Genomic DNA, 12,995 nt, shown 5'->3' on the forward strand with positions numbered 1-12,995 from the left:
TCACCTGGTCCCTGGAAGAGTACGTGCGTGTGCACACACACACACGTTATCAGCATGGTGGGCTACACATTGGACTTTAGTGAGTTTGTTTGGTGTAAGTCAGGATTCACATGGGATAGTCTGCTAACACACATTTTTCTAGAAGCAGCCCCTCGCCAAGCCCACAGCTGTAATGGGAGTTGTCATGTTCATATGATGCGATCAACCTTTGGCCACGGTTTATTGAATAAGAGCTGGCCTCCGGATCCAAATGGAATGAATGTGTACCTTTCCTCAGAACTTTGGATGTGAGTCTGAGAAAGAACGCTGGCTTTCTCTGCAGGGGTTGGGCTACAGCTTGTACACACAGTGGCTGGGACCTGGTCAGAGAGAGAGCTGATGTGCAGTGAGGGGAAGGTGCCGGTTCACAGGGACAGGTAGAGGTGTGAGAAGGAAGGGATGCTCACTCCTGGGCCTTAGAGCCCTGGGGCCCCAAGCTCCAGTGCACCCTACCCTTGGAGCCGGTGAAGGGGCCCAGGCGCATTCTCATACATTCCCTCTCTTTGGGTCTGAACAGTCAGAGTTTTGCTGCATGCATCCAACACAAACTGGCCTAAGTATCCCGAGGGGGCCCACAGCCCCACCTGGGAAACCCTGACCCCAGAGAGCTCATCTGCCCTGCTCAAGAGGACACCACTGCCTAGGTGCAGCACGATTGGGTCTCCGTGCAGAGCCAGGAATGAGCAAAACCCTCACCTGGACACGCAGCACAGGGTGGGGGCTTGACCACTGGGTGGCAGGCTTGCTCAAATCCAAAGGATAAGGACAAATGATGCAAAGGACAGAGGAGAGAGGGACATCTGCTGAGCCGCAGGGTTTTTTTTTTAAGATTTTACGTATTTATTAGAGAGAGAGAGAGAGCGAGAGCGAGAGCATGAGCAGGGGCAGAGGGAGAGGGAGAAAAGCAGAGTCCCCGCCGAGCAGGGAGCCCGATGCAGGACTCGATCCCAGGACTCTGGGGTCATGACCTGAGCTGCAGGCAGATGCTTAACCGACTGAGCCACCCAGGCGCCCCATCCCTGCTGAGCCTCAAATTGTGCGGATTCTCAGGATTCATCTTCTCACTCTTCCTGCTTTACTCAGAGAGCCCATTGTACAGATGCTAAGGTAGAAGACTGGAGGTTAGTCAGTTGTGCTCACATGTCAGTCCTCAGCCAGGGTGCTGGGCAAAAGCAGGTGCTCGGTGTGCACTTGGCGGCTGGATAGTGTCTGAGCGAGGTCTCCCTCAGCCTCTTACCTCTTTTGTGCCCTATTGTGGTGGCCTGGCTCTGGCAGATGCCACAGTGCACAGGGCAGGAAAGAAAGGGGAGAGGGACTGTGGCCCTGTGACTCTCTCTCTCATTCTCTCTCTCTCAAATAAATAAATAAAATCTTTAAAAAAAAAGGGGGGGAGAGGAAGACGGGGGGTGGGGGGAGGAAGGTGAATGACCCAGAGTGACCAGAGATGGACATGGGGAGAGCAGGCGCAGCACAAGTCCGGCATTTGGGAAACCGGCATTAGTGCTTGGGCCTGACCTCTGGGCCTTTCCAAGGTGCCACAAAGGACAAAGCTAACACATGCGAGGCGCAGTCGAATTTTACCGAGTTACCATGACAACAGGAGGAGTAAGCAGAGAGAAACTCCCCCAAATTAGCACTCCCTGTTTCAGACAATTTTAAGGTTTCCTTTGCCTTCTGTATATACAAAGGCAAACACACGCAGCTGTGCACTGCGTCATGCTGACGTCTCGGGAATAACCCGTGTCGCTCACGATGCCAGAGCAAAGAAGGAGCTGGGAGTTGTTCATTTAATCTTTCAGCAGATGAGGCCTGTGGTGCTTTTCCAACAGTGTATCTGCCCTGGGACACTGGTGGAGATGCTGGCAGCCCTCTGCTCCGGCTCATGTTTCTCCATGGCTTCGAAGGGACCAAAGCAGAGCACTGTCACCCGTTGAAGTGGGAGCTTGGAGTTCGCAGGCCTGCGGACCGGCTTCGGCAGTGAAGGTTTCAGGAAACCCTGACTAGGGTTCACGTGTACACAATCACCCTTTCAGAGGATCTGGCATTCCCTCAGGGAATTCAGAGATGGCCTGTGCCAAAGGGGAGAAGCGAGGTCTCTGCCGATCACCACAGGGCCAGAGGGCCAGCGCTGGGACCGCCCGCACCCCTACCGGTCCCCTCACCAGCAGCCTCACCTCCAGGCACGGGGTGCGTGTGCCTGTGACCGAGGAGCCCCCAGCAGCCGACCTAGACCTGAGGGACAGCCTGGGCTGGTGCAGGAAGCCGAACACACAGGGCCTATGTCGCAGCCAGCGGGCCACCGCATGCAAGCCATTGTTTCTGGGTATTCCTAGAAGAGACTGGCATGTGATTTGGTAGACCGAGGCGAGACTGTCTACCATCAGCAACGTGGAGGCATCACCAATGCAACCCGCTGATGGCCCCAGGAGAATGCAAAGGCAGAGGAAGGATGACTCCCTCTCTCTCTGCTTGAGTGGGGAGGTCCATCTTTTCTTGCCAGAGCACCTGTTTCTCAGACCATCGGACACCACTGGCTTTCCTGGGTCTCCAGCTTGCAGACGGAGATCATGGGACATCGCACACTCCAGTCCCCTGAGCCAATCCCTAAAACAAACCTCCTCAGATCTGTCTCTACCCTATTGGTTGTTTCTCTGGAGAAGCTGACTGAGGCCGGAATCGAAGGCCCACTCCTGCAAACTGCTTTCCAGACTCAGTCTTCCTAGCACGAAGCCACTACTGTGCAGTCCCAGCAGGCGGCCTTTCTTAACCAGTGTTTTTACCTCAACTGTGCCACCCAAGCTTCAGAAGCAGCAGAGCCTGGCCGTCACCCTACCTCTGGCTGCCCCCAGGGCCTTCTTCAGGGAGAGGCGGCAGCCCAGCTTGGCGGCTCTGAGGACAGCCTGTCTCTCACTGGCCACCCTCCCCAGTAACTACTCCCGCCCAGAAGCGTGAGAAGGACCCTTCTGTCTGCCTTGCTGCTGGACTCGATGCCACCACATTCTGCCCTCCGTGACAAGAAGCACCTTTATTTTATTTTCTTTACCATTGTTTTTTTTTTAGTAGGCTCCACGCCCGGCATGGAGCCCCATGTGGGACTTGAACTCACGACCCTGAGATCAAGACCCAAGCTGAGATCAAGAGTCGGACGCTCAACTGACTGAACCACCCAGGTGCCCCATGAAGCACCTTTAAATAGCAAGTGCAGGGAACCCCTCTGCCAGGTGGCTTCTCGGCTGCCCTGGTTCCCATGTGCACTCTCGAAGGCAGGGAGGGTCTCGTCATAGAATGAAGGGACTGGGGCAAGGGACATGTGAACGTGGCATCTGGGGCAGGGGGCTCAAGCTCCATCCTCTTATCACGACCACAACAACCTGGGAGCAGACCAGAACCTTGTGGGGTAATGTAGCCCCCTCGGGTACCTGGCTGGTCTGAGCACAGACCCTCCCACCACGGAAGCAGACGGCCTCCCCTTGCCTCAGGGTGGGCTCCACCTGCCCAAGGATGGGGGCTTCAGGTACCAGGTGGGAAGAGGTTTCTAAACTCCTTGCAGAAAAAAGACAAAGGAAACATCCCCATCTTGAAATGACTGCATCACACTGGTGATTCAAGTGTCTTCCTTTTCCTTCTACAAACTTTTGCAAAGTCCAGTAAATTGTCTCATAGTAAAAAGAATACTTTTAGGGAAATGCATTTATTGGCAAAATGCTACGACCTATGCTTATGTCAACTGGTGGTACAGACAGGGAGGAGGGGGCTGTGTGCCAGGTGGAGGACCTAGAAAGTTGGGCCCGGAATGGCGCAGGACTAAGTCCACGGGGATGTCCCAGCAAAGGACAGATTCCAGGGCAGGTGGGGGACAACCGGTCCATGTCACCAACGGCTGAGAGGGATGGGTGTCCCCCGGCCAGGGGATCCCATCTGTAGCCCAACACCCTGGCGAGGAGATCCAGGACCCCATGCCTGGGCTGGGAGGGATCAAACCTGCTTCTCTAGCCTCCCTGGTCTGGCTTCCCCTTGTGGAGTAAGATCCCCAAGTGGAAGAGCCAGGAAGGGAAGACAGGGAGCCTGAGATGCCCCGGTTTCTGCAGCCAAGCAGTGGAGCCACCTCAGGGCACCCAGGGGACACAGGCAGGAGGACAAAGGCCTCCCAGGCCGGGGCAAGGCAGGGCAGACAGGGGGGACAGCCACAGACCTCAGGTCAACTCCCAAGGGAGCTCCAGAATGTCACACTCCCCCTGGCAGACATCCAGGTGAGCAGATGGCCTCACTGCCAGGTCACTCCCACCTGAGCACGGGAGATGGGGCCATGGGGAGGGAATGTGGACACAGCACAATTCCCAGAGGAGGGGCCAGTCTCTGATTTAGATGCTGCAGAGACTGTCCAGTTTGGTGGTGGGAGGAGCACTGCAGGAGGAGTCCCAGGGGGACTGTGGACCAGCTTCCCTTCAGAACGGCTCCTTTGCTTCAGCCATCCTGTGCCTGTCAGAAACTCCAGCAGATGCCAAGGTCACAGGGGAAGGCTGAGGGGCACCAGCTTCTGCCTCCTGTACATCTCCTGGGCAGCAGCCCTGAGTGGCCAATCTAGGGTAGGAAGAATGCTGCAGGTCCACATCAGTGCCCATAGAGGGCAGCAGGCAGCCGGGCCTTGTGCATCTCCAGGGGCTGGGCACCATCAGCCCCTTCCGCAATCTCCTAGAGCTCCCCAAGATGAGTGTTCCTCATCCCAGTGACTGGGGGGCCAGCCTGGGACCCACACCCTCCCGCTGCCTATATCCCATGGGCACTGAGACATGTCAGCCTGCAACCAAACCACAGAGGGCATCAGAAGAGGGGCTTCTCGGCATCACTGTGTCCACCAACAAACCCACCTGCTGCAGGGAAACCTGCTCCCACCACAGCTTCATGGTGTGACCATATGCTGTGAGCTCCTGGTGTGTCCCTCCACCATACCCACCCCTCAGAGACAGGATGGGAGCCAGCCATGGCCCTAGAGTGTTTCCGCCACCGGCCCGCAATAGGGACCCAAGAGGTTTGGGGGACAGAGGAGCTCAGAGGCCCAACACCTCCTCCGCCTTCTTCAGAGGAATCTCCTGCTCAGAGAAGTAGGGTGTGCAGGCCTCACAGGCCGGCCCCAGCACCAGGATTAGTGGGAGAGAAGTGGAAGGCAGAGAGCAATGGTACCCTCGCCCTACCCCCACGGGCCCAGCAGGCCCTCAGGCCTCCAGAGAGGGCACCAGTGGAGCGCCCAAAGAGAGGGGTTCCCATCTGCTGCGGGTCCTGATTTACAGGGAGGCCCTGAGGTCTGTGGGGCAACTACATTGGGCTGGGCCCCCTCCCAGCACCACCCATGTGCTCAAGAAGACTCCTCCTCAGCCCTGCCCTACGTATGGTTTGGTTTGTTGGGGTAGTCAAAACCCAAAAGTGCCCAAAACATGTTTAAACACCCAAGGGATTCAGGGGAGACACATCAGGGCCCAAAACAGTGAACATCAGCCCCCTGGATGGGGGTTTCAGGAAGGGGCCCAAGGACAGAGGTGACCCCCAGAAGGTGAGAGCGGCACATCACCTAGAGCTTCGCAGAGAAGGATGTGAAATCATCCAGCAACTTGATGTCATTGGGGAATGTCAGCCATGCCCCGCCGTCAACCACCAGCACGGCCCCTGTCACGTAGGACGCCAAAGAGCTGGCCAGGTACAGTGCGCTGTGGGCGACCTCTGTCTTGTTGCCCAGCCTCTGGAGGGGGATGGCCAGAGTCTTAGTGCCAGCCCTGGCCTGGGGGCCACCTGGAAGGGCAGAAGGAGGCTCAGCCCCATGAGCCCTAGGACAAGGGCCCTCCACTCCCCTCTGCCCAGCTCTCCCTAAACCACGTCCAGGAGCCCTGGGGGCACTGTGGGCACCATCCCAGCAGGGCAGGAACAGCAAGGTATGGCCACGGCCACAGAGCCAATACAGGGCTCTGACATGCACCCTGTCAAGGTTCTGGAGGTGCTAATGGGTGCCCCCTTTGTGTCTGGCTCATGTGTCAAGGCCGGCAGCTCTGTGGCCTCTACCTCCAAGGAGCACCTGTCCACGTCTGGCCAACCATTGGTCTATCACAGCTGTGCTCCCCAAGAACGGCCAAGACTTGGCTTGGAGACAGCCTCTTTGCCAGCCCTGGGAGCCATGAGGAAGTGGCCCTTCTCCTGGGCCTGTCCCAGCCAGGTGGGAGAGGATCCCATGGAGGCACTGTGGGGCACGGGGCTCCCCAAGGGGCTTACCCAGCCGCCGGAACCCTTCTGTGCCACTGATGGGGCCAGGGGCGAGGCTGTTGACACGGATGTTCTGGGGACCCCACTCCACAGCCAAGTGCCGTGTCATTGCATCTGCAGAGAAGGCAAGCAGGCATGAGGGGGGGATGCAGGGCTACTCTGCTTTCTGGGGTGGCTCAGGTATGAGTCGGGGCTCAGGGCCAGGCCTCTCCACTGCCCACCACTGGGCTTAACTTCACTAGGACACTGCTGGCTTCCACGGACAGGCAGGAGAGGGACCTAAAGGGAGCCCAGGCAGGCAGACCAGATAGGGGTGCCCGTACCCACAGCTGCTTTGGCAGAGCCTGCATGCACTTGAAGCACCTGCCCCCGGGTACCCAGGGTCGCAGTGATGTTCACGATCACCCCTCCATGGTCCTGTAACACATGGGGGAGTGCAGTGAGTGGGTGTCCAGAGGAGACGTCTCCCAGGTAGAAAGAACACTCACCCTGAAGAACTTTTCATAAAGCACACGAGATGTGTTGAAGGTGCCCAAGGTGTCGATGTCCATCACGGTCTTAAAAGCATTGAAGGACAATGCGCTGGCAGGGCACAGGAAGTTTCCAGCTGCACCTGCAGGGTGTAAGAAGACAGTGGCTGGTGCTGGAGCCCCAGGCACTTAGGACACATGGACCCTCAGGGTGGTCCAGGCTGGACAGGAAAGGGGCCCAAGCACTTGGGTAAATGCTTGAATGATAGGGCAGGATGGATATCATGGGTTGAATTATGTCCCTCAAAAACATATGCTGAAGGGGCGCCTGGGTGGCTTAGTCGGTTAAGCATCTGACTCTTGATTTCAGCTCAGATCATGGTCTCAGGGTTGTGAGACTGAGGCCCGGGTTGGGCTCTGCACTGAGCATGGAGCCTTCCTAACATTCTTTCTCCTCCCCACATCTAAAATAATAATAATAATAATAATAATAATAATAATAAGGGTGAAGAGTCTGCTTCTCCCTATCCCTCAGCTCCTCCCCCTGCTCATGCTCTCTCTCTCCCTCAAATAAATAAATAAAATCTTCAAATAATAGTAATAATTTAAAAAGACATGCTAAAGTCCTAATCCCCGGTACCTGTGAATGTGACCTTATTTGGAAATAGGATCTTTGCGGATACAGTCGAATTAAGATGAGGTCACCCGGGATTAGGGGGGCCTAAATCCAAGGACTGGTGTCCTCCTAAGAAAAGGAGAAAAGACACAGAGACATATGGTGGAGGCCATGCAGAGAGGCAGGCAGAGACTGGAGTGATCCCGCCCCAAGCCAAGGAGCACCAAGGATTGCCAGCAACACAAAAAGCTGAGAGAAAGGCCCAGAACAGATCCTCCCCTGGACCCTTGGGAGGGTGACCCCACTTTGGTTTGGGATTTGTGACCTCCACAAGTATGAGAGAACATATTTCTATTGTTTTAAGCTACTCAGCTCGTGGTACCTTGTTAGCTGCAAGAAATCAATACAGCCTGTGTTTTTAAAAGGGAATTTCAGCAAAGAGTGAACCTTGATGTAAACCGCAGACTAAGGTTAACAGCATGGACCATACTGGTTCATCAACTCCTACAAATGCAAGCTGTCCACACCAGGGGGCACTGTGTGTGGGGATACAAGGAATTCTAGGTACTGGCAGCTCGATTACTCTGTAAATCTAAAACTCTACTAAAAAAATTAAGTCTAGGGGTGCCTGGGTGGCTCAGTCGTTGGGCGTCTGCCTTCAGCTCAGGTCATGATCCCAGGATCCTGGGATTGAGCCTCGCATCAGGCTCCCTGTTCAGCGGGAAGCCTGCTTCTCCCTCTCCTACTCCCCTGCTTGTGTTCCTGCTGTCGCTCTCTCTCTCTCTGTCAAATAAATAAATAAAATCTTAAAAAAAAAAAATTAAGTCCCCCTTTCTTTTTTAAGAGGAGAATTTGGGGACATTAGAGTACCCTGACTCTGTGAGTAGGTGGAGTTCCCAGGATGTCCACTTGAACCATGACTGCACTGACCCAGACAGAGCCTGGGGCCCAGGATGGGAGTTCTGAGGCTGATCCATCAGAAGCCCCCGGGCCTCATCCATCAGACACTCACAGTTAACAAGAATGTCGATTTTCCCAAACTCCTTCAGTGCCTGGTCCACGGCAGCTGCGACAGCTGGGAGGGCCCGAACATCCAGAGATAAAGGGAGGCACCGCCGGGCAGTGGCGGCAGTCAGCTTTCTGGCAGCCTGGAAGCCAGACAGGAAGAGAGGTGGCCAGCAGCCCTGTGGCTTCCGGACCTGATGAGGGTGACGTGTCCAGGTGACGCTGGACCCCACTCTGGAAGACACAGCTGTTAAGTGGCCACTCCATGCTCTGCCACAGCCCTAGGCGACACTCTCTTCCCTTCACCCCCGGATCCTCCTTCCATATTACCCTCCAGGCCACTGGTCCCTGGCCATGAGTCAACGGCAGCTCCAGCTGACTTCCAGTCCCTGCCTAGAGACCAGCTGGGGCAGTGGTGAAAGTCTCCTCCCAGGTGGATGGGACATGCAAACCACCCTCAAAATCCTTATGAGCCGAGATCTCTCTTGGGGCCACAGTCCTACCCAACGTGAGAGCCTCCTCACAATAATGAGACTTTGGAAGAAGCCTGGGATATCCTTGGGAGGCCACGTGCACTGCAGCTCCACATTTGGGAGAGGAGCAGGTTTTGGTACCACCATCTTCTGAGCCTCAGGACCCCCCCAGTGCCACCCATGAATGGGGTGGACACAGGAAAGACCCCCTCACCTTTGACACTCTTGGAAGGCTTCTGCTGGCGATGACTGTGTGGCAGCCGTGCCTGCAAAGCCAGAGGGCAGGTGTGAGGGTGGCAAGGTGCCAGGGGCACCCCCAGGTGTCCTCCTGCCTGCTCTAGGCAGAGCTCCTTTCCCCCAAGGGTCTCTTAGGCTGTGTCCAAAGGCACAGCTTGCAAAGAACACAGGGGCCTGAGCAAAGCAGGGCGGCACTGCTGGTGTGCCCAGGCTGGGGTGTCTCGTCTGGGTCTCTCTGGCACAGGGTATCCCAGCCACACAGAGCTGTGGGCCCTGCCCCAAACACCACGTGCACAGCACTGAAGCAGCTGCAGCCTCAGACACACAGCCCAGGCATCTGCATGGGGCCCGCTAGGGCCCCCAGCCTCTCCCTATGAGGTAGGAGTGAAGAACAGGGAGGGCCCATTCTGCGGCCAGGGTGCCTGCCCTGCCTCACAAACTCAGCCTCACGGTAACAACGGTACCTACCACCTGCTAAGCAGGTCCCGCCTAGTCCTCAAAATGACTCTCAGCACAGCTGGCCACGCTCCACTCGGAGGAGCAACATGCACACAGCCACCAGCGTGGGAAATGAGTTCACCTGGACAAGTCCCCGAATCTCATCTAGTGAGACCTACCTCTCCGGTATGAAAAGTGGGGGCCCAGGGCACCTGGGTGGCTCAGCTGGTTAGGTGACTGCCTTTGGCTCAGGTCATGACAGAGGAGTCCCGGGATTGAGTCCCGCATCGGGCTCCCACCTCAGCAGGGAGTCTGCTTCTCCCTCTGACCCTACCTCCTCTTGTGCTTTCCCTCAAATAAATAAGTAAAATAAAATCTTAAAAAAAAAAAAAAGAAAGAAAAGTGGGGGCCTGGAGAAAACTGGGAAGGGTTCACTAGGATATGAACAGTCTTCCTCTTTCCCCCAACCCCAGCCTAACTCTGGCCCTTTCCTCGGTGGGGGTCATAAGCAGTTGACCTGGACATAAGGTCACAGATCTCGTCTCTCAAGAGGCATTGTGCTCTGCATACTGCTGGGGTCAACTTGGCTCACCCTGACCCTGGCTTGGCAAGACCCTAGGGAGCTTGGCAGTAGAGTTACCTCAACCTGTTGAACCCTTCCTCTTTGTACAAATGGGGGTGCTGAGGCCAGAGCCACAGTCTCAACTAACCTCTAGGAAGAGACCCTAGAGTCCTGCCTCCTCCAGGAAAGCATATGACGCCTTTCAGATGCTCTCTGGTGGCCTGTTGCCTAGAGGAGTTCCTACCACCCACCGGCCTCTTGCCCAGGGATCCCGCAGGGTCCATGCAAGGTGGAGTGAGTCTCAGGGGGTGGGAGTGCACGGAGTACCCAGAGCAGTGCTCACCGCATAAAAATCTCAGCAATCCGGAACCCGATCCCAGAGCCACCACCTGGGATGAAGGCCACTTTGTCCCTAAAAAAACAGGAGGCACTTTAAAGAGATAGGTCCCTAGTTTCTAACAAACAGACCAAAATACACACAGGGTCCAGTGTATTGCTCTGTTCTGTTCACCTGTCTGATGATATTCTCTCTCTCATTCTCCTTTTTTTTTTTTTTTTTTTTTCTGTTTTGGGTCTCTTCTGATTTATTTAGTGCATAGTTCTCTGGGGTCGTTGTTGCCATTTTAGTATTTTGTTCTCTCTTTCATCTATTCTTCTCTGGACAGAAAGACAAGATGGAAAAACTCACCTCAAAAAAAAGAACAAGAGGCAGTGCTCACTGCCAGGGATCTAATCAATATGGACATAAGTAAGATGTCAGAACGAGAGTTCAGAATGACAATTATAAAGATACTACCTAGGCTTAAAAAAAGCATAGAAGACACTAGAGAATCCCTTCCTGGAGAAATAAAAGAGCTAAAATCCAAACAAGTCAAAATCAAAAAAGGCTATTAACGAGATGCAACCAAAAATGGAGGCTCTAACTGCTAGAATACATGAGGCAAAAGGGAGAATTAGTGACAAGACAAAATGATGGGGAATAAAGAAACTGAGAAAGAGATAAACAACTACTGGATCATAAGGGTTGAATTTGAGAGATAAGGTATACCATAAAGTGAAACAATCTTAGAATAATTGGGATCCCAGAAGAAGAAAGAGAGAGAGAGGCAGAAGGTATATGGGAGCAAATAATAGCTGAGAACTTCCATAATCTGGGGAAGGATCCAAGTCCAGAAGGCACAGAGAACCCTCCTCAAAATCAATAAAAAAACAGGTCAACACCCCGACATATAATAGTGAAGCTTGCAAATCTCAGAGACAAAGAGAAAATCCTGGAAGCAGCTTGGGACAAGAGGTCCATAACCTATAAGGGTAGAAACATTAGATTGGAAGCAGACCTATCCACAGAGACCTGGCAGGCCAGAAAGGACTGGCATGATATATTCAGGGCGCTAAATGAGAAAAATACGTAGCCAAGAACACTTAATCCAGCAAGGATGTCATTCAAAATAGAAGGAGCGATAAAAGCTTCCAAGACAAACAGAAACTAAAAGAATTTGTGATCACTAAACCAGCCCTGCAAGAAATATTAAAGGGGATCTTTTAAGCGAAGAGAAAGCCCAAAAGTAACAGAGACCAGAAAGGAACAGAGACAACCTACAGGAACAGTGACTTTACAGGTAACACAATAGCACTAAATTAATATCTTTCAACAGTTACGCTGAATGTAAATGGGCTAAATGCCCCAACCAAAACACATGGGGGACCAGACTGGATAAAAAAACAAGACCCATGGATATGCTGCTTACAAGAGACTCAGTTTAAACCCAAGGCACCCCCAGATTGAAAGTGAGGGGGTGCAAAACTATTTATCATGCTAATGGACATAAAAGAAAACTGGGGTTGGGATGCCTGGGTGCCTCAGATGGTTAAGTGTCTGCCTTCGGCTCAGGTCATGATCCTGGGATCGAGCCTCACATCTGGCTCCTTGCTTGGTGGGGAGACTGCTTCTCCCTCTGTCTGCTGCTCACTCTCGAGAGAGCACGCACTCTCTCTCGCTCTCTCTCTCTGACAAATAAATAAAGAAAATCTTAAAAAAAAAAAGAAAGAAAGAAAGCTGGAGTAGCCGTCCTTATATCAGACAAATTAGATTTTAAGTCAAAGACTTTAAGGAGGTGAGGAAGGACACTATATCATAATTAAAAGGTCTATCCAACAAGAAACAATTGTAAATATTTATGCCCCTAACATGGAAACAGCCAATTATATAAGGCAATTAATAACAAAATTAGAGAAACACATTGGTACTAATACAATAATAGTAGGGGACTTTAACACTCCACTCACTGTAATGGCCAGATCATCTAAGCAAAAGAACAACAAGGAAATAAGGGCTTTGAATCGACTCCTCCTGAGTAAATATGGAACAGCCTACAGAATAGGTCACATACTGGGTCACAAATCAGGTCTCAACCGGTACCAAAAGACTAGGATCATTCCCTGCATATTTTCAGACCACAGTGCTTTGAAACTTGAACTCAATTACAAGAGGAAATATGGAAAGAACTCAAATAAATGGAGGTTAAAGAGCATCCTACTAAAGAATGAATGGGTCAACGAGGAAATTAAAGAAGAATTTGAAAAAATCATAGAAACAAGTGAAAATAAAAACACAACTGTTCAAAACCTTTGGAATGCAGAAAAGGCGTTCCTAAGAGGGAAGTATATAGCAATACAAGCATTTCTCAAGAGGGGCACCTGGGTGGCTCAGTGGGTTAAGCATCTGCCTTCAGCTCAGGTCATGATCCCAGGGTCCTGAGATCGAGCACTGTGTTGGGCTCCCTGCTCATTGGGGAGCCTGCTTCTCCCTCTCCCTCTGCCTGCCACTCCCCCTGATTGTGCTCTCTCACTCTATCTGTCAAATAAATAAATAAATAAATAAATAAATAAATAAATAAATAAATAAA

At 53.0% G+C, this 12,995-nt stretch overlaps 1 protein-coding gene across 3 annotated transcripts in view; it reads right to left on the bottom strand.

The window, feature by feature from the left end:
- Window positions 1–3,711: 3,711 nt before the first annotated feature.
- Window positions 3,712–12,995, bottom strand: part of DECR2 (2,4-dienoyl-CoA reductase 2) — a 15,913-nt gene continuing 6,629 nt past the window's right edge. Inside the window, exons 2-9 of one of the 3 annotated variants that reach the window (XM_025877872.2) lie at window positions 10,433–10,501; window positions 9,067–9,118; window positions 8,387–8,522; window positions 6,777–6,901; window positions 6,612–6,705; window positions 6,298–6,402; window positions 5,606–5,823; window positions 3,712–4,620 (exon numbers count right to left, since the gene is read on the bottom strand). In XM_025877872.2, coding sequence (XP_025733657.1) covers window positions 5,606–5,823; window positions 6,298–6,402; window positions 6,612–6,705; window positions 6,777–6,901; window positions 8,387–8,522; window positions 9,067–9,118; window positions 10,433–10,501 — 799 coding nt within the window. In that variant the 3' untranslated portion in view covers window positions 3,712–4,620. Of the gene's footprint in view, window positions 4,838–5,605; window positions 5,824–6,297; window positions 6,403–6,611; window positions 6,706–6,776; window positions 6,902–8,386; window positions 8,523–9,066; window positions 9,119–10,432; window positions 10,502–12,995 lie in introns of all 3 variants that reach the window. The other 2 variants (XM_025877871.2, XM_025877873.2) reach the window with 2 other exon arrangements.

Source organism: Callorhinus ursinus, unplaced genomic scaffold, assembly GCF_003265705.2.
Source record: "Callorhinus ursinus isolate GAN/ISIS: 27379988/994484 unplaced genomic scaffold, GSC_fseal_2.0 scaffold13, whole genome shotgun sequence".
NCBI classification, from domain to species: domain Eukaryota; kingdom Metazoa; phylum Chordata; class Mammalia; order Carnivora; family Otariidae; genus Callorhinus; species Callorhinus ursinus.